The sequence below is a fragment of the Eubalaena glacialis genome, chromosome 8 (genome assembly GCF_028564815.1).
Source record: "Eubalaena glacialis isolate mEubGla1 chromosome 8, mEubGla1.1.hap2.+ XY, whole genome shotgun sequence".
In the NCBI taxonomy this organism is placed as follows: Eukaryota; Metazoa; Chordata; class Mammalia; order Artiodactyla; family Balaenidae; genus Eubalaena; species Eubalaena glacialis.
In genome coordinates this window covers 109,266,863-109,286,497 of record NC_083723.1, presented here as the reverse complement: position 1 = coordinate 109,286,497, position 19,635 = coordinate 109,266,863, and the positions used below count along the sequence as shown (strand labels likewise).

Below are 19,635 nucleotides of genomic sequence, written 5' to 3'. Positions count from 1 at the left end.
CCTGGTGGGCTCAAGTGTTGGGTCGCCTCAGGCCAAACAACCAACAGGGAGGGAACCAAACCCCATCCATCAGCAGACAAGCAGATTAAAGTTTTACTGAGCTCTGCCCAACAGAGCAACAGCCAGCTCTACCCACCACCAGTCCCTCCCATCAGGAAGCTTCCACAAGCCTCTTAGATAACCTCATCCACCAGAGGGCAGACAGTAGAAGCAAGAAAAACTACAGTCCTGCAGGCTGTGGAACAAAAACCACATTCACAGAAAGATATACAAGATGAAAAGGCAGAGGGCTATGTACCAGATGAAGGAACAAGATAAAACCCCAGAAAAACAACTAAATGAAGTAGAGATAGGCAACCTTCCAGAAAAAGAATTCACAATAATGATAGTGAAGATGACCCAGGACCTCGGAAAAACAATGGAGGCAAAGATCGAGAAGATGCAAGAAATGTTTAACAAAGACCTAGAAGAATTACAGAACAAACGAACAGAGATGAACAATACAATAACTGAAGTGAAACTACACTAGAAGGAATCAATAGCAGAATAACTGAGGCAGAAGAACGGATAAGTGACCTGGAAGACAGAATGGTGGAATTCACTGCCACGGAACAGAATAAAGAAAAAAGAATGAAAAGAAATGAAGACAGCCTAAGAGACCTCTGAGACAACATTAAACACAACATTCGCCTTATAGGGGTTCCAGAAGGAGAAGAGAGAGAGAAAGGACCCAAGAAAATATGTGAAGAAATTATAGTCAAAAACTTCCCTAACAAGGGAAAAGAAATAGCCACCCAAGTCCAGGAAGTGCAGAGAGTCCCAGTCAGGATAAACCCAAGGAGAAACACGCCGAGACACATAGTAATCAAATTGGCAAAAATTAAAGACAAAGAAAAATTATTGAAAGCAACAACGGAAAAATGACAAATAACATACAAGGGAACTCCCATAAGGTTAACAGCTGATTTCTCAGCAGAAACTCTACAAGCCAGAAGGGAGTGGCATGACATATTTAAAGTGATGAAAGGGAAGAACCTACAACCAAGATTACTCTACCCGGCAAGGATCTCATTCAGATTCGATGGAGAAATCAAAAGCTTTACAGACAAGCAAGAGCTAAGAGAATTCAGCACCACCAAACCAGCTCTACAACAAATGCTCAAGGAACTTCTCTAAGTGGGAAACACAAGAGAAGAAAAGGACCTACAAAAACAAACCCAAAACAATTAAGAAAATGGTCATAGGAACATACATATCGATAATTACCTTAAACATGAATGGATTAAATGCTCCAACCAAAAGACACAGGCTCACTGAATGGATACAAAAACAAGACCCATATGTATGCTGTCTACAAAAGACCCACTTCAGACCTGGTGACACATACAGACTGAAAGTGAGGGGATGGAAAAAGATATTCCATGCAAATGGAAATCAAAAGAAAGCTGGAGTAGCAATACTCGTATCAGATAAAATAGACTTTAAAATAAAGACTATTACAAGAGACAAAAAAGGACACTACATAATGATCAAGGGATCGATCCAAAAGAAGATATAACAATTATAAATATATGTGCACCCAACATAGGAGCACCTCAATACATAAGGCAACTACTAAGAGCTATAAAAGAGGAAATCGACAGTAACACAATAATAGTGGGGGACTTTAACACCTCACTTACACCAATGGACAGATCACCCAAACAGAAAATTAATAAGGAAACACAAGCTTTAAATGACACATTACACCACATAGATTTAATTGATATTGATAGGACATTCCATCCAAAAACAGCAGGAATATCACATCTTGGGTCACAAATCAAGCCTCAGTAAATTTAAGAAAACTGAATTCATATCAAGCATCTTTTCTGACCACAACGCTATGAGATTAGAAATCAATTACAGGGAAAACAACATAAAAAACACAAAAACATGGAGGCTAAACAATACATTAAATAACCAAGAGATCACTGAAGAAATCAAAGAGGAAAATAAAAATACCTAGAGACAAATGACAACGAAAACACGACGATCCAAAACCTATGGGATGCAGGAAAAGCGGTTCTAAGAGGGAAGTTTACAGCTGTACAAGCCTACCTCAAGAAACAACAAAAATCTCAAATAAACAATCTAGCCTTACACCTAAAGGAACTACAGAAAGAAGAACAAACAAAACCCAAAGTTAGCAGAAGGAAAGAAATCATAAAGATCAGAGCAGAAATAAATGAAATAGAAACAAAGAAAACAATAGCAAAGATCAATAAAACTAAAAGCTGGTTCTCTGAGAAGATAAACAAAATTGCTAAACCATTAGCCAGACTCATCAAGAAAAAGGGGAGAGGACTCAAATCAATAAAATTAGAAATGAAAAAGGAGAAGTTACAACAGACACCACAGAAATACAAAGCATCCTAAGAGACTACCACAAGCAACTCTATGCCAATAAAATGGACAACCTGGAAGAAATGGACAAATTCTTACAAAGGTATAACCTTCCAAGACTGAACCAGGAAGAAATAGAAAATATGAACAGACCAATCACAAGTAATGAAATTGAAACTGTGATTAAAAATCTTCCAACAAACAGAAGTCCAGAACCAGATGCCTTCACAGGTAAATTCTATCAAACATTTAGAGAAGAGCTAACACCCATCCTTCTCAAACTCTTCCAAAAAATTGCAGAGGAAGGAACACTCCAAACTCATTCCGTGAGGCCACCATCACCCTGATACCAAAACCAGACAAAGATACTACAAAAAAAGAAAATTACAGACCAATGTCACTGATGAATATAGATGCAAAAATCCTCAACAGAACACTAGCAAACAGAATCCAACAGCACATTAAAAGGATCATACATCATGATCAAGTGGGATTTTACCCAGGGATGCAAGGATTCTTCAATATATGCAAATCAATCAATGTAATACACCATATTAACAAATTGAAGAATAAAAACCATATGATCATGTCAATAGATGCAGAAAAAGCTGTTGACAAAATTCAACACCCATTAATGATAAAAACTCTCCAGAAAGTGGGCACAGAGGGAACCTACCTCAACATAATGAACACCATATACGACAAACCCACAGCAAACATCATTCTCAATGGTGAAAAACTGAAAGCATTTCCTCTAAGATCAGGAACAAGACAAGGATGTCCACTCTCACCACTATTATTCAACATAGTTTTGGAAGTCCTAGCCACGGCAATCAGAGAAGAAAAAGAAAGAAAAGGAATACAAATTGGAAAAGAAAAAGTAAAACTGTCACTATTTGCAGATGACATGATACTATACATAGAGAATCCTAAAGATGCTACCAGAAAACTACTAGAGCTAATCAATGAATTTGGTAAAGTTGCAGGATACAAAGTTAATGCACAGAAATCTCTTGCATTCCCATACACTAATGATGAAAAATCTGAAAGAGAAATTAAGGAAACACTCCCATTTACCATTGCAACAAAAAGAATAAAATACCTAGGTATAAACCTACCTAGGGAGACAAAAGACCTGTATGCAGAAACTATAAGACACTGATGAAAGAAATTAAAGATGATACCAACAGATGGAGAGATATACCATGTTCTTGGATTGGAAGAATCAATATTGTGAAAATGAATACACTACCCAAAGCAGTCTACAGATTCAATGCAATCCCTATCAAAGTACCAAAGGCATTTTTTACAGAACTAGAACAAAAAATCTTAAAATTTGTATGGACACACAAAAGACCCCGAATAGCCAAAGCAGTCTTGAGGGAAAACAACGGAGCTGGAGGAATCAGACTCCCTGACTTCAGACTATACTATAAAGCTACAGTAATCAAGACAATATGGTACTGGCACAAAAACAGAAATATAGATCAATGGAACAAGATAGAAAGCCCAGAGATAAACCCATGCACCTATGGTCAACTAATCTATGACAAAGGAGGCAAGGATATACAATGGAGAAAAGACAGTGTCTTCAATAAGTGGTGCTGGGAAAACTGGACAGCTACATGTAAAAGAATGAAATTAGAACACTCCCTAACACCATACACAAAAGTAAGCTCAAAATGGATTAGAGACCTAAATGTAAGATCGGACACTATAAAACTCTTAGAGGAAAACATAGGAAGAACACTCTTTGACATAAATCACAGCAAGATCTTTTTTGATCCACCTCCTAGAGTAATGGAAATAAAAACAAAAATAAACAAATGGGACCTAATGAAACTTCAAAGCTTTACTACAGCAAAGGAAACCATAAACAAGACGAAAAGACAACCCTCAGAATGGGAGAAAATATTTGCAAACGAATCAATGGACAAAGGATTAATCTCCAAAATATATAAACAGCTCATGCAGCTCAATATTAAAAAAACAAACAACCCAATCCAAAAATGGGCAGAAGACCTAAACAGACATTTCTCCGAAGAAAACATACAGATGGCCAAGCAGCACATGAAAAGCTACTCAACATCACTAATTATTAGAGAAATGCAAATCAAAACTACAATGAGGTATCACCTCACACCAGTCAGAATGGGCATCATCAGAAAATCTACAAACAACAAATGCTGGAGAGGGTGTGGAGAAAAGGGAACCCTCTTGCACTGTTGGTGGGAATGTAAATTGATACAGTCACTATGGAGAACAGTATGGAGGTTCCTTAACAAACTAAAAATAGAACTACCATACGACCCAGCAATCCCACTGCTGGGCATATACCCAGAGAAAACCATAATTCAAAAAGACACATGCACCCCAATGTTCATTGCAGCACTATTTACAATAGCCAGGACATGGAAGCAACCTAAATGCCCATCGACAGACGAATGGATAAAGAAGATGTGGTACATAATACAATGGAATATTACTCAGCCATAAAAAGGAACGAAATTCGGTCATTTGTTGAGACGTGGATGGATCTAGAGACTGTCATGCAGAGTGAAGTAAGTCAGAAAGAGAAAAACAAATATCGTATATTAATGCATATATGTGGAACCTAGAAAAATGGTACAGATGAACCAGTTTGCAGGGCAGAAACTGAGACACAGATGTAGAGAACAAACGTATGGACACCAAGGGGGGAAAGCGAGGGGTTGGGGAGGGGTGTGTGTGTGATGAACTGGGAGATTGGGATTGACATGTATACACTGATTTGTATAAAATGGATGACTAATAAGAACCTTCTGTATAAAAAAATAAATAAAATAAAATTCAAAAAAAAAAACCAACTCAGACACTGTATTCAAGCTAAATGTTCTTTAAAATGAGTACCTTTCTAAGCTACCACATGACTGTGTGAGCAGTACAATGAAGCAGTGGAGAGGCTCAGAACAACAGGACATCCATGATTAACGCAGACACATGCCCAAGTCTGACCTCCAGCTGTTGCCCTGCACACTTGGGAACAGCACCCCGACGTCCTCAGCCCAGCTGCCCACAGCACACGATGTAATGAACCACCTGTACCCTGACAGTTAGAACCAACTGAGATGGGTTGATGATACCAAAGAAATCTCATGTTTTCATTCTTTTTTCCCCCTTGTGTGTTGTTAATTTGAACATTTTTTAATTGCATGATGAATAAAAAATGTTGGCAGGAGCTTAACTTTTGTCAGATGTGAGCCTTTTAATGTTACTTTGATGGTCTATCTTTACCGCTCTCCTACCACAGAAGGATGAGCTGACCTCACGAACCAAACCACTGGGAAGCGAAGCCTGCAGCTTCGTGGCTCTAAGAGAAGAGACGAAAATCTCCTGCCAGTCTCTTATGATGTGACTGAACTATTTAACTATGCCTTTTCAGGATAAGGTGAAATGCAGATCTCACTGTGGTCCTCGGACCAGTCAGATTAATAGAATAACTGAAAAAGAATGACCGTTTTTAATGGAAAAAAGATGTGATTCCCCGACCAGCTCCTTTTTTCCTGCTGCAATATTAAAAGCATTCATCAGAGAAACTTTGGTTCCTAAATGAAACTCCATCAAACTTGCACAAAAACTGGTCAGCTGATACAGCCTCTCACCAAGCACGTGATGTGTCAGCTCAATTAATTTTAATGATTATTATGAACATGATATGTTTGCTAGCTACTTTCTCCCCTCTAACCAGAGATAAATGCTCCTATTTTGCTCAACACTGCTAAGTACAATAGACTGTTGCTTGGAAGTTCCATATTTCAACTAACTTTTTGAAGGATGGGAAAGCTCCTAGTTAGATTATGATGATTCTTCGATTAACCATTCTCACAGAATGAAAGTCCTCTGTAACTTAGTTGGATTTTTCAATGTTTTTCAATTATATACAGCAATGTTGTCCTAGGCCAGACAGCTCAAGGGCAACATTTCTATTTAATAAAGCCATGTATAACTGCAAAGAACAAAAACGTATCTATGTATAGGCTCTACTTCGGCTTAAACTTAAAAGCTAATGCAAACCTATGAAGCTGATAATGGCTGTCAGTGGCCCCATCTCCTTTGGGGCCGCCTTCCTAACCTCTCACTAATAAGCTGTCCATCCTACTCTAGACCTCTGCCGTCCTCATTCCTTCTGTCAGTGAGTCAATCAGTATTTACTGAACATTTACTATACCAGGCACCGTACTAAGCACAGGGAATAAAACAGTACGTCCCTCATGGAGCTTATAGCTCTGTGGCAGACTCAAACAAGTGCACAAGTCCACAATATAGTGCGGAAAATGATATAAGAAAGGGAACAGTAAAGATGTGAGCACACAGCAGGGGCCACGAGCCCAGAGAGAGAGATAAGGAAAGAGAGACAGAAAGTGTGTGCTTTGTTTTTTTTTTTTGGAGGGGGGTACGTTAGGGAGAGGAGACACCAGCAGGGAGGGCTCATCACAGTGACAAACTGAAGTTGGAAAGCTGAGCAGGGTTTAGCCCAACGAGGAGACAAACAGAATGTATACGAAAACTCTGAAGTGACAAAACTAGTGATGACATTTGGAGAGAAGGAGGAAGGCATAACATTTACTACATGTCAGGTACTTTTCTCAGCACTTTTCATAGCTTACTCACCTAACGTTCACAACAACCTCACGGGGTAGGCACTGTTTAGAGATACGCCCATTTAGAGATAAGGAGGCACAGAGCTTCTGAAGCTAGGAAAGGGGGAGCTAGATTTTAAACGTAGGCAGTATGAGCCCAGAACCCTCTACTCTTCACTGATTGGCTGTACTGTCTGTCTCTCAAGAGGTCATGGACCACGGGTGGGGGTGGGGATGGGGCACAGCGAGAGCAAAGGGCACAGTGCTCACTCACTGCGCTCGCTGTCTACTAAAAAAGGAGAAGCTGGTATCTGTCATTTATCCTCGTTCAGTAACGATGCTTGAATACGAGTGAATGACAAGTTGCATTGCTGTCCCATTAGTTACGTGGTCTACCTTTTCATCTCTAAGTGTCAAGTGAAAAGCTTTACTGCGGTGCAGGCTGTCTGCTGCAAGTCGGGGAGGCTGTGTATACCTATGTAGGGACAGGGCTGTTCTCTGTACTTTCCACTCAGTTCTTCCGTGAACCTAAAACTGCTCTAAAAAATTAAATTTTTTAATTAATAAAAATGAAGTGATCAGGATTCAAGCTAAAAAAGAAGAAAGGCTCTGGGTGTCCTCACTAAAGGAATTTCATATACTAGAAGCCAGGTGGAGAGAAATTTTGGAGGTAAACTTAAACTACTCCTTAGGTCAATTCTGAATTTATAAGTAGGACACTGTGATGGAAGGTGGAGATATGGAAGAGCTCTCCAAACCTAGGTAATTTTCTACGCCCTCTAAGTGTCAGTGCAAGTATGATCAGTCCTACAAGAATGTGTGTTCCAGCCTTGCAGTCCACCCTATGCTGCAGAAGCCCAGGTCACCCTCCTCCCTCCCTCCTTGTCTGACTGACCAGACAGTGGCTCACTCCTTCATTTGTTCCAAACCTAACTACTCTCTGTACTCCTCCACTTCAAGACTCCAAGACACACACTTCATGTTTTCTAGAACATACAGCAATAGTTTAATATTAAATAAAATGCTTGTAAGCTAATTTCCTTCTCCTTATATCCTCAAATGTACTTCTGGGCTTTTAATTCTGGTAACTATATGTCTGAGCTGGGGAATTATTACTGTGATATAACTATGAGATAGCATAGCAGAGTCTTTGGAAAAATTTACAGGTATTTACTGATAGATTAATAATGAAGGTGAAGGTAGGAATGACTAGGTAATAGTCTTTTAACTCTAGAAAGGCTGGCTAGTTGCTTCCTGATATTCTGATGTAGAATTATGATGAGTCTTAAAAACTAAATATTTAATTGTGTAGGCTAGTCACTACAAAATATTCCAAGTGCCTGCAATGCATCAAAGACAGTGAAAGTGTTCTTCTCCATCCCTCATGGAGAAAGCCCATAGTTCTAAAATAATTTAAAGAATCTCTCCTCTCTCAACTCCTCTAGCAATTTTATCCATACCATCCACTTAGTTGTTACCACTGACTGCCTTATATTGTGATTGATATTCATTCCTTACTTTCATAACTGGATCTTAAGGTTTTTATCTTTTATTTCCATGTACTCAACAACTTCCATCCCTTCCACTGCTTGGATGCCTTGCACTTAGCGGACCTTCACAAATCTTTCTTAATTGTTCACATTTACCATGATTAGCATCCTTTTGGTCACAGGAAAAAATGTTATTAGTGTGATATTTTATTTAAATAAATTTACTTATAATTTATTTTCTTAATTATTTTCTTCTTCAGATTCCAACTTTTTAGTAACCACACATGAACATCAAATATCCTGCGTATCAAAGTTATGTTGATCAGAACGTACTGTTTAAAGGCATCCTTCTTCCCTTTAAATAACGACAGAGGTTGCATCTGTACTTTTCCAAATCTCAAGTACTCATGCCATATTCCAGAAGGTACTGATAACAATAATTAAAATAACAGTGGCAGCCACAGAAGACTGGCATTCCCCTAGACGGTGACTGGACTCGTGTCTGCCATCTTTAAGCAAAAAGGAACTGCCCTCATTTCTTTTTACATTGAGTTCCCACTTGAATGGTAGCAGGTCTATAAATCCTGTGGCCACAGTAATAGTTTTAGCTGCTTGGCAGCTGATGCTGGGAAATGATAGAAGAAACAGATTACCAAGTCTTTCAATCTTTGCTATCTTGAAAGAATCCTGTGAATGCAGACCTCAAATTCACATGCTATAAAACTTCAGATCTTCCTCCAGAAAACTAATTTTTCCGGAGAACGTGGATTACCCACCTTGAAGCTCTCCACTCCGACTGTACAGCTCCCTTCTCTGTTCTCGCAAATAGGCACTCATACTGATGGCATGGGAGGACGATTCGAACCTGCAATGAAATGCAGCGTAAACAAACGATTAGGTAGTAACCAAACAGGTGGTGTCCAGCTCCGTATATTCCGACAGTATTCTACTCCAGCCCGTGTGACGCTCCTTAGTGTTCCACGACCAAGACCTTCTGGCTGTTCCAGGCCAGGGCAGGCTGCCACAGACCTTGATTTGTGAATGATATTCCTGCCTAAACGCTCCTCCATGACAGTATTTGGATCTTCTGCTCCTTCTCTATTTCAACTGATACACTCGATCTTGCAACTTTCTTTTGCCTCCAGATCCCTTGCCAGGATCCCTACACACACAGCAACAGCAGTACCCTCTAAAGGCATTCTGATTTTGCTCCTAGGCAGCTCAAAAGACATCAGTGTCTGCCAGCTGCCACCACAGAAATATGGGCTCCTCAGAGCTGACCCCCGGCCTTTCTAACTCCCCCAGTGAGAGGACTAGCACAAAGGGCTGTGAGAAATGATGTTAAATAACTACGCCGGAGAAACAAGGCATCTATGGTCTCTCCTTAAAAGTCCTCAAAAACAATATACGTTCTAAACGGCTGCCAGGATTCTTACCGGCCACCTGTAATTCTTAGAAGGATTTCTCCTGTCAGCCTGTTATCCTGACAGAAGATCTCAGGTTTGAAACGTAATTTCTTACCACATCAAAGGATTTACGGTTTGATACAGTCATAATTTTACCTGGTTTTTTTGGTTGTTGTTGTATTTTACCACAAAAAATACTTTCAAAAATACCAAGCTACAAAATGTTGTTCACACCTCCCCAGGGACTGCTTCAGAGGTTAGAAACATGGGGGATGGGTTCGTGATATAGAACATGGCTTTAAAAGCTAAAACAATGACTACAAAATAGAAAAAACAACAAAAACAAATCAGTCTTAAAAGTAACTTGCAGGTAAGGAAGAACAACAACAACAACAACAAAAAACAGGTAAAATTAAGACTGTATCATCAAACTGTAAATCCTTTGATGTGCTAAGAAATTCCATTTCAAACCTGAGATTTTCAAAGTCAGGATAACAGGCTGACAGGAGAAATCCTTCTAAGAATTACAGCCACTAAGGGGTAAACAGCAACACAGTGAAAGAGCAACAGTGATAACGGGATAGGTTTCTGGCCACAAGGAAGGAGCACCAACGTTTTCTTAATTATGCCTTCTTTACTGGTTCTTTGACAAGGAAGATGAATACCAAGATGAATGTCAGTCTGAGGGAAACAGCTGAGTTACTTAATCCTTTCTCTGCACCCTGCCAAGAACTAAGAGGGCACAAACAGCCAGAAGAAAGGCAAAGTGTGCAGTACTTCAAAAGTGTCACCTGCCAGTCAAGTGCTGACGAGAAGCCACTGACCTCCAAAAAGCAGGCTGACAGCTATTGATCAGAAACGGCAAGGGAAAAAATAAACTCTTGAGCAAAGAACAGAGAGGCACACCATATACAATAAAAAAGAACTTAAACACACTTAATTAACCTTGGCTAGGGACAATTAAAGAGAGTAATAAGGTTCTTCACAGATGTGACAGAAACAGATGACAGCTTGCCAAAATCTGAATCCTTTATGACCTGATGCATTTTCACTACTCAGGAATCCTTTTTGTGTTTGCAACAAGTCACAGATGGATATGATTTTACAGTAAAAGAGGCACGAGGGATTAGCCAGTCTCACCTCCTCACTTTACAGCCAAAGGCACTGAGGCCACTGAGACAAGAGAACTGCCCTGACTCACATGGCTCATTAATGGTGGAACCAAGACTAGAAATGGGCACATTTCTAAGAATGGCCTAATTCTGTGCAGGTGATGAGTTTTTATTACTATGTAATAATAACAAATGTGTAACGATTACTTAAGTTCACTTATTCATTTCCAGTAACTTATGTTTTCCTACACCACAATTTCAGGATTGGCTAAATGTCTGAAAATGTTTATGTGGTCTGAGGTTGCAAGTTAGGGGTGAGGGCTGACAGCATGAAATCTAAACACCCCGAAACCTGCTTTCTGCAATAGGCGTAGACTGAGAACGGTCAGTTGAGCTTGAAGAGGGGTGGGTAGGACCGGAAGGGGCGGAGGGAGGAAGGGAGGGGCGAGGGGAAAGAAAAGGCCTAAGAGCAGGCCTTAGGCAGTATCTGAGGCAGTCTTAGTTGCCTCCATCAAACACCTTTCCTCCCACTATCTATCTTGTTCGCTGGCACAGGCCCGATTCTTTCTGGGCGTCTGCGTCCTTGCTCCCTCTTCACTCGGCAGGGTGCTCAGGAGAAGGGGCTCCCTCTCCAGCTGCAGACCTATCACTGGAGATGAACTCTGATTGGTTTCAGACTATCACCATGGTCTGCTTCCCCTTGCCAGTGACTGGTTTAGGAATGGGCCTCAGACCCGGGTCCTATTAGTTTTCTTGAGAAAAACTTGCAGAGGGGCTTTGTGATTGGCAAAAAAGATTAATAGATGGATAATTAATCATTAATAAAAACGGATTTGTAATGATATAGCCATTTTGGAACACAGTATGGCAGTGTCTTACACAGTTAAACATAGTCCTACCATATGATCTAGTAATCATGCTCCTGGGTATTTATCCAAATGAGTCGAATACTGACACTGACACAAAAACCTGCACATGAATGCTTATCACTGCTTTATTCATAACTGCCAGAAGCTGGAAGCAATCAAGATGTCTTTCAATAGCTGAATGGAAAAACAACTGTGGTACAGCCACACAACTAGTATTATTTAGCGATACAAAGGATGCCACAAAAAGCCACAGAAAGACATGGATGAACCTTAAATGCATACTGCTAAGTGAAAGAAGCCAGTCTGAAAAAGCTACGTACTGTATGATTCTAACTTTAAGACATTCTGGAAAGAGATAGAGATATAGAGATACTATAGAGATAGTAAAAAAGATCAGTCATTTCAAGGGGGTAAGGAAAAGGAGGAGGAATGGAATAAGTGGAAAACCGGATGTTTAGGGCAGTGAAACTATTCTGTAAGATACTGTAATGGTGGATATATGACATTGTGCATTTCTCCAAACCCACAGAACTATACAAAGAGTGAACCCTAACGTAAACAATGGACTTTAACTAATAATGATGTATCAATATTGGTTCATCAATTGTAACTAATATGCCACACTAATAATAAGAGGAGAAGCTATGGTGTTAATAAGAGGAGAAACTATGGTGTAAATGGACATAAGGGAAATCTCTGTACTGTCAGCTTAATTTTTCTGTAAACCTAAAATGGATAAAAATAAAGCCTACTAATTAAAAAAAAAAAGAGATTTGCAGGATGAATCGCACACTATTTCCTGGGCACCACCATTTTTACTGGAGTGGGACTGAATGCAGAGAAATGGAAAGGGCTGAGTCCTTGATGATACTGTACCAGTGAATTAAAGAATCCTCTATATTTATTCTTATGTGTGAGATAATAACTTTCTTATAGGTTAATCTATTCATTTGGGGTTCCAGGCTACTTGCAGACTAAAGCCTTTTAACTGATACTGCATCCAACCTCTGAATAAAACTGTTTAAAAAAAAAAAAAAAGAGAGAACGAATTCAATAAACAGAATGGATTTCATTCCAGTGTGGGCACAGTAAATCTCCTCTCCTCTAGACCACAAGATAAATGAACTGTTGAAACTTTCCTTAATGATTAAGAACTCTATGAATCCTTGACAGAAAACAAATCTCAAAAGTGCATCAACAGAAGATACTGGACTTTCAACTATTTAAAAAGAAGGAATTCAGAATACTGGGATGATACTTCTGTAGTCACTTTACATGCTTAGATTTACAGATACAACTTCTTAAATATCTATTAATTCCTTAGAAGAACATAGGTCTGCCAAGATTTAAATCCTATTTCTACCACTTACTAGCCATGTGAATTTGCATAATTTCCTTAACCTCTTGTGCCTTGATTTTTTAAAAAAATTTTTAAAAACAAATTTTATTTTGGAATCATTAAGTTTATAGAAAAGATGCCAAATAGTACAGAGAGTTTCTGTATACCTTTCACCCAAATCTCTCCCTAATGTTAATGTCTTACATAATCGTGGTACATTTTGTTGCATCTAAGTAATTAACATTGGTATGACACAAAACTACAGACTTTATTTGGATTTCACAAAATTTTCCACTAATATCCTTTTTCTGTTCCAGGATACCACATTGCATTTAGATCACGCGTAATTCTGATAAATAGATTGGGGTTTCCAATGAGCTTTTTCTGTGCCATGTATGTGATCCAATAATCCCCTCAGACGAGTGCTGAGGAGAGAAAGTCATTGACCATGAGAATAAACAATACCCAATACCACATAGGTAGTGTTTGGTAGCCTTTGATTCCCAAGGCACTGTTAACTCAGTGGAAGAGTTGGCTTTGCTCCCAGGAGGGTAGTGTGAAGTTTCCTGAGACGCTTAAGAGCTGATCCTGATTGAGAGTCCCTTCCTAACCTCCACTAATACCATGTGCTCATCTCATACATTTTACATGGAACTATCACCAATTATTTACTTGTCTGTCTTCTTTTCTGAATTATATGTTTCTGTGCATGCACCTCAATTTTTTTTAACGTGTAATAGAGGATGAAAAATAGAACCCACGCCCATTAGATTGTTAGAATGAATAAATACATGAGACAATCCATGAAAATGGCTTTATGCCTTGGCTAGCACTTAGTAAGGACTCAGTAAGCATTAACCACTACCCTGCTGCCCAAATTTGGTATAATCTGAATCAAATTATGTTTGATTGAGATTCTTCTGAGAAACTCATTTACCACAGTGCCTGGTACATAGTAAGCACTCAAGCAATGGTAGCTGTTATCGTTATTATTATTAATGTTAATAATAATATTAACTGTTAGCTGTTACCAAGTGACATATACTTAGGATACATGGCCAGGTGAGGGTAGCTAATCGTAATTTGAAAAAAAGAATTTCCACATTGTTCTTTTACTAAATCAAGTAAAACCCAATACTACTTAGCTAGAGAGATTTGCGTGACTTTATTAACAAAGGTTGTTTCTTGGCACTTGGGGCTTTCCAAAGGCTGAAATATTTCATTTCCTTTCATTTCATATAAAATTCCCCAGAAACAAGGGGAGAATTTCATTTCTCTTCATTTTATATGACTCCCCAGAAACAAATTCCAGAATTTTTTTTATTAAAAGTTCTAGATAGTCCAGTAACCATATTCCAAAATAGTCACCTCCCTTACAGAAAACAGAAGTACACAAAGTTGAATATATAGTCACTTCCTATCAATTATTTCAAATCAACTTTAAATGGGTGAAGTAATGGCTGTCAATAAAGTAGAAAACCGTTCTACTGAGATCTAACACATCTTGACACCTGTCTTACCAGCAGGGAGATACTTACTTGAAAAGAGAATTTTTGGGCCTTTGAGGTTTCTTCTTGGCAAAAAAGGCTGCACACTCGCGCCCAGTGCTGGCATAACTTAGTTGAGCTGAGGGTTCAGAGGCTGCACGAGTATTTTTCATATCCAAGTACTCAGTCAACAGCATCTGTACAAGCAGACAAACAGCTTAACACACACATTTATGACGTGCTATTAAGAAAAAGCAACTTTAAAACCATGAAGATCTAATTCTAAAACCTCCTTGACATTCAGAAGGATATTAACCTAGCTATTCATATTTCTAGTTGTAGACCTAAGGGAAGATTCATTATAGCCAGAAAGTCAGCAATTCGCTACCTACTCCTAAAACTGGGAACGGTGTATAGTTAGCATTTGCACATGGGGGTAAAGGGAACATTTTTATTGAGGGTCTACTATGTGTCAGGCACTGGGCTGGGTGAGTTAATCAATATACTCCTTTAGTCATAATTTAATCCTCATTATTCCAAATTGCAACAGCAGCAGCAGCGATGCCGTAACATTTACTGAGGGCTTACTATATTGCAGGCAAGGGGCTAATCCATTTAGATGTTTTACCTCATTGAAAGCACAAAATTTTATCAGGAAAATCAGTTCTCAGATTATAGACAAGGAACTGGACCAGCACTCTAACAAACCGGCCAACCAGGTTAGCGTAGCCCACAGCAGACTAAGTGGTCCTGACCTGCAAATAATTTCTAGGGCCCACTACTCATCTTCAGAGTTTCAAAGCAACAAAAGCAACAGCTTTTTTGATCACTACTGCCAGCAGATCCTGCTTATAAAAATCAATCCACTTTAGAGCCTCAGGGGTTTGGGGGCCTGGGCTAGAATCAGTTGTACTATTTCTAAGACAAGTGTAGAAAGTTCCCACTGTTGTGAAAGAAAATAGCAGATCTGGAACAGAAATCACCATGGTTCCTAAGATTATCTAACCCGGGACTAAAGTGTATCAACTCAACTCATTTCTATAATCACTTGCCACGTTTAAAATTTTAAGATAACCAAGTGGTATCAGTACATGTAGACAAACAATTCTACCCATGACTGAAGTGAAAGCTTTTCAGAATCAGGGTCCCATGTAACTATTATTCTTGCATATATGTATATAATCATTCATCCATTCAACAGAGATGTGAGGGCCATATCAAGCATTATTATCAAAACATTTATGAAGCACACCTGTGACTATATTGCTCCAAGTAAGTTTTAAAGCCAATTATGTCTATAAGCACATACACATTACTGAGTACTTATCAAATATCAGACATTTTAAAAACATGACCTTACTCAATCCTCAAATCTATGAAGTAAGTATTACTAATTGTAATTTAGAGATGAAGAAACTGAGAATTACTGGTATTAAGAAACTAGCCTACATGCATGTGTGGAGGCAGGAGCTAATGGGAAATCTCTGTACTCTCCCCCTCAATTTTGCTTTGAACCTTAAAATGCTCTTTAAAAAAACTCCAAAAACGGAGGGAGGGAGGGGGGAGGGGGGAAGGGGGAGGGGGGGAAGGGGGAGGGGGGAGGGGGGAGGGGGGAGGGGGGAGGGGGGAGGGGGAGGGGGGAGGGGGGAGGGGGAGGGGGGGAGGGGGAGGGGGGGAGGGGGAGGGGGAGGGGGGAGGGGGAGGGGGGAGGGGGAGGGGGAGGGGAGGGGGAGGGGGGAGGGGGAGGGGGAGGGGGGAGGGGGGAGGGGGAGGGGGAGGGGGGGAGGGGGGAGGGGGAGGGGGGAGGGGGAGGGGGGAGGGGGGAGGGAGGGACTAGCCTAAGGCCTTATAATTACAGAATAACAGGCCAGGATTTCAACTCAGGTTTAGTTGACTCCACAGTCTGTTCTCTTCCCCATGACACTCCATTCTCACTAAGAGCATAAAAACTATCAATGAGAATGACTACGGGTGGCAGTAAATGGACTTTATTTCATTTTCTGTACAATAAAGAATTCGCTGGGAAAGCATAAAACATGTTAAGAGATTGGTCAATGTTTTTTTATTTATTTACAAGGCCACTGGAGTATTACTCAGCAAACTGATGAAGTAATATAATGACAAGTACTATCTCTGTTACTATATCACTGAAACTGCACAATAGTCAGGGAGAATACTGAATTGGGTCTCTACTTTAGTAACAATTCCAGTGATGGACTCAATTATTTTGTAGATTTGGCACTGATGCTAATAAAGTTTGCAGGAATCTGTGATCAAAAGAAGGCTAGTAAATCAGAAAAGAATTTCAAATTGTTGATATCTTTCAAATTTCAACACAGAAAGATGTCTACAAATGCCCTGGTTTCACTCAAATGGTGGTTATTACACCAATATGACAGAATTATGTTTCTACCGAAGCTTGAAGACACACTACACCAAGTAATTCTGTCGAGGTAATTATTGCCCTAAAATTCAATGACTGTCCTTTTACAATAAAATATTGACTGACCAGGACCTAACTAAGCAGCATCCTTAAATCCAGGTATTTTACGATCACTGTTCCTTTTTCTCCACATCAATGAAGTCCCCTTAATTATTAGCTCTCAGGATTCTTAGTCTATTTCAATTCACCAGCTTCTCCCTTTCTATCTACACAAATGCACTATTTCTACCCTCTCCATAAAAATCTTGCTTTGGTCCTCACGATCTATAATCTTATATCCTTTTTATCTTTAGGTTCTAAACTTTAAAAAGCAGCCTCCACATACATTATTTCTCTTACCATGATGTGGTTTTTATCCCTCATTTCTCTCTCAAGCTCCAGTCCCACATCTGTGACTGCATGCCTGACCTACTCACCTATTTCACTGATAAAATCAACCCTAAATTCTGAAACCTAAATCATCTTGCCATAAAATCAGTAATTCCTTCTGCCAACTTTGTTTTTTAGTATTTTCTTATTCTCACTGATCTCCAGGTTTAAAATTTCAGAACTGTCTTTAATACCTTTCCTTATTCTTTGTATCCACAAAGGAGTTAGTGTTCAAGTTCATTAATCACTCTATCTCAACTCTATGAGGTTCCCCTTCTGGTCTATTCTGACAGCCACCACCTTAGTTCACCTCACGCAGTTTTCCTCATTTAGTTTTCTGCCTCCCATCTCTTACTCTTCCAATCTTCCTACATCCTCAACAGAGTGATCTTCCTAAAACACAGCTGCTCCAAAAAAAGGGTACAAATGAATTTATCTACAAAATAGTTACAGATGTAGAAAACAAACTTATGGTTACTAGGGGGTAAGGGGAGGAGGATAAATTGGGAGATTGGGATTGGCATATACACACTACTATATATAAAATAGATAGCTAATAAGGATAGATATAATAGATAACTAATAAGGACCTACTGCATAAGGGAACTCTTCTCTATACTGTGTAATGGCCTATATGGGAAAAGAATCTAAAAAACAGTGGATATCTTGATTATATGTATAACAGCTTCACTTCACTGTAAACCTAAAAGTAACACAACATTGTAAATCAACTACACTCCAATAAAAAGTAAAAACAAGAAACAAACAAAATAAAAAACACAGTTGCTGCTACCATCACAAGGCTCCTCATCATCTACAACTATCTGACCTCAATACTCCAATCATATCTTATTCTCCCTAACATGAACCCAACACTCCAATCAAGATCACCTAGTTAACTCTCCCCTGAATATGCCAGGGCCCCCTCATTTCTGGAAGGCCTACCCTAGATTACCCTCTCTCCTAACTCCTAACAGACCCTTCCAAAAAAACAGTTCCAGTGTTCCCTCTTCAACCACTCCTTTCCCAGGCCACTCTAAGTCAGCTGTCCCCTTTTCTGAGCTTCTCAAGTATCCACTTTACACATCATTAAAAAAAAGTATTCATCCCAAACTGCCTAAGACTACTAGCTATTATTTAATGAAAAGACACCTCACCATTGATAAACATGAGGATTTTTTATATTCCTTAAAGCATTGTATTTCTTCATTTCCACCACAGAGCCAGGCAACATATCAGTGAATCAAAAAAAATAGGGAACCACTGAATTTTAAAAAGCATTTGATAAGAAGCCTTGATGTATATATCGTTATATGCAAATTAGAGACAGTCTCCAAAGTAGAAAGAGTCCAGAGTACAAAAATCTACCCTGTGAGTAAAGTAAAAAAGGGATAGCTGCAATTTTAACCACAGGCTTTGCGATGTTTGTTTCCTTCATTGTGTTTGCCTCTTTTTCCTAATAACATTCACCACCAGTTGAAAAATACTGCTTTAAAACAGGTAAAGTTTTATGTTGACACTCAAATTAGTAAAAGTGCATTTTTTTAATATCTCAAAGAACAAATAAGCCCCTACTTCTAAGATGCCTGAAATGTGTTTGAATTACGCTAAATCTTCTACTACAAAGTCTTGACACAAACACCAGATGCCTGGTATTAAAATATAACCGTATCATTTCTTGGTGATTCTACATCATTGTGGATAACGTACCGCATCTTCCAAATTGTACATAAATATCCTAAGCACTCACGGATGAGTTCAAATTTCCATTTTTATGAAAAGAAATAAGCTATACAGCTTGTCTTTTGCCTGGGGGAAATCACCCAAGATTGGAATTCTGGGGCAAAGGGCATTACATATAATACCAAATACGTTCTGCCCACAGAAAATCTGTAGAAGATAATCCCGTGTGTGTTCTTGCTGCCTCTAAATTCCTTCCTATCTCATTCATTTCTTTCTCTTTTTAAGTACCAGGAATTGCTATTTCTTGTTGATCAAGAGTTCAAAAAATTAAAAGTCATAGTTAATTTGTGTTTTAAGTTTAACTTAAAAGGTATTTGTAAAACTGAAGACAAGAAACATGAAAACACAGTTGAAAAGCACCTGAAAACTCTAT

At 39.1% G+C, this 19,635-nt stretch overlaps 1 protein-coding gene across 2 annotated transcripts in view; it reads right to left on the bottom strand.

Annotated features, from left to right (window-relative positions):
• Nucleotides 1–19,635, bottom strand: part of EXOC4 (exocyst complex component 4) — an 843,793-nt gene that overhangs the window by 585,782 nt on the left and 238,376 nt on the right. For both annotated transcript variants that reach the window (XM_061198739.1, XM_061198740.1), the window contains 2 exons: nt 14,759–14,904; nt 9,271–9,359 (listed from right to left, as the gene is read on the bottom strand). In XM_061198739.1, the coding sequence (XP_061054722.1) occupies nt 9,271–9,359; nt 14,759–14,904 (235 nt within the window). The remainder of the gene's footprint in view (nt 1–9,270; nt 9,360–14,758; nt 14,905–19,635) is intronic.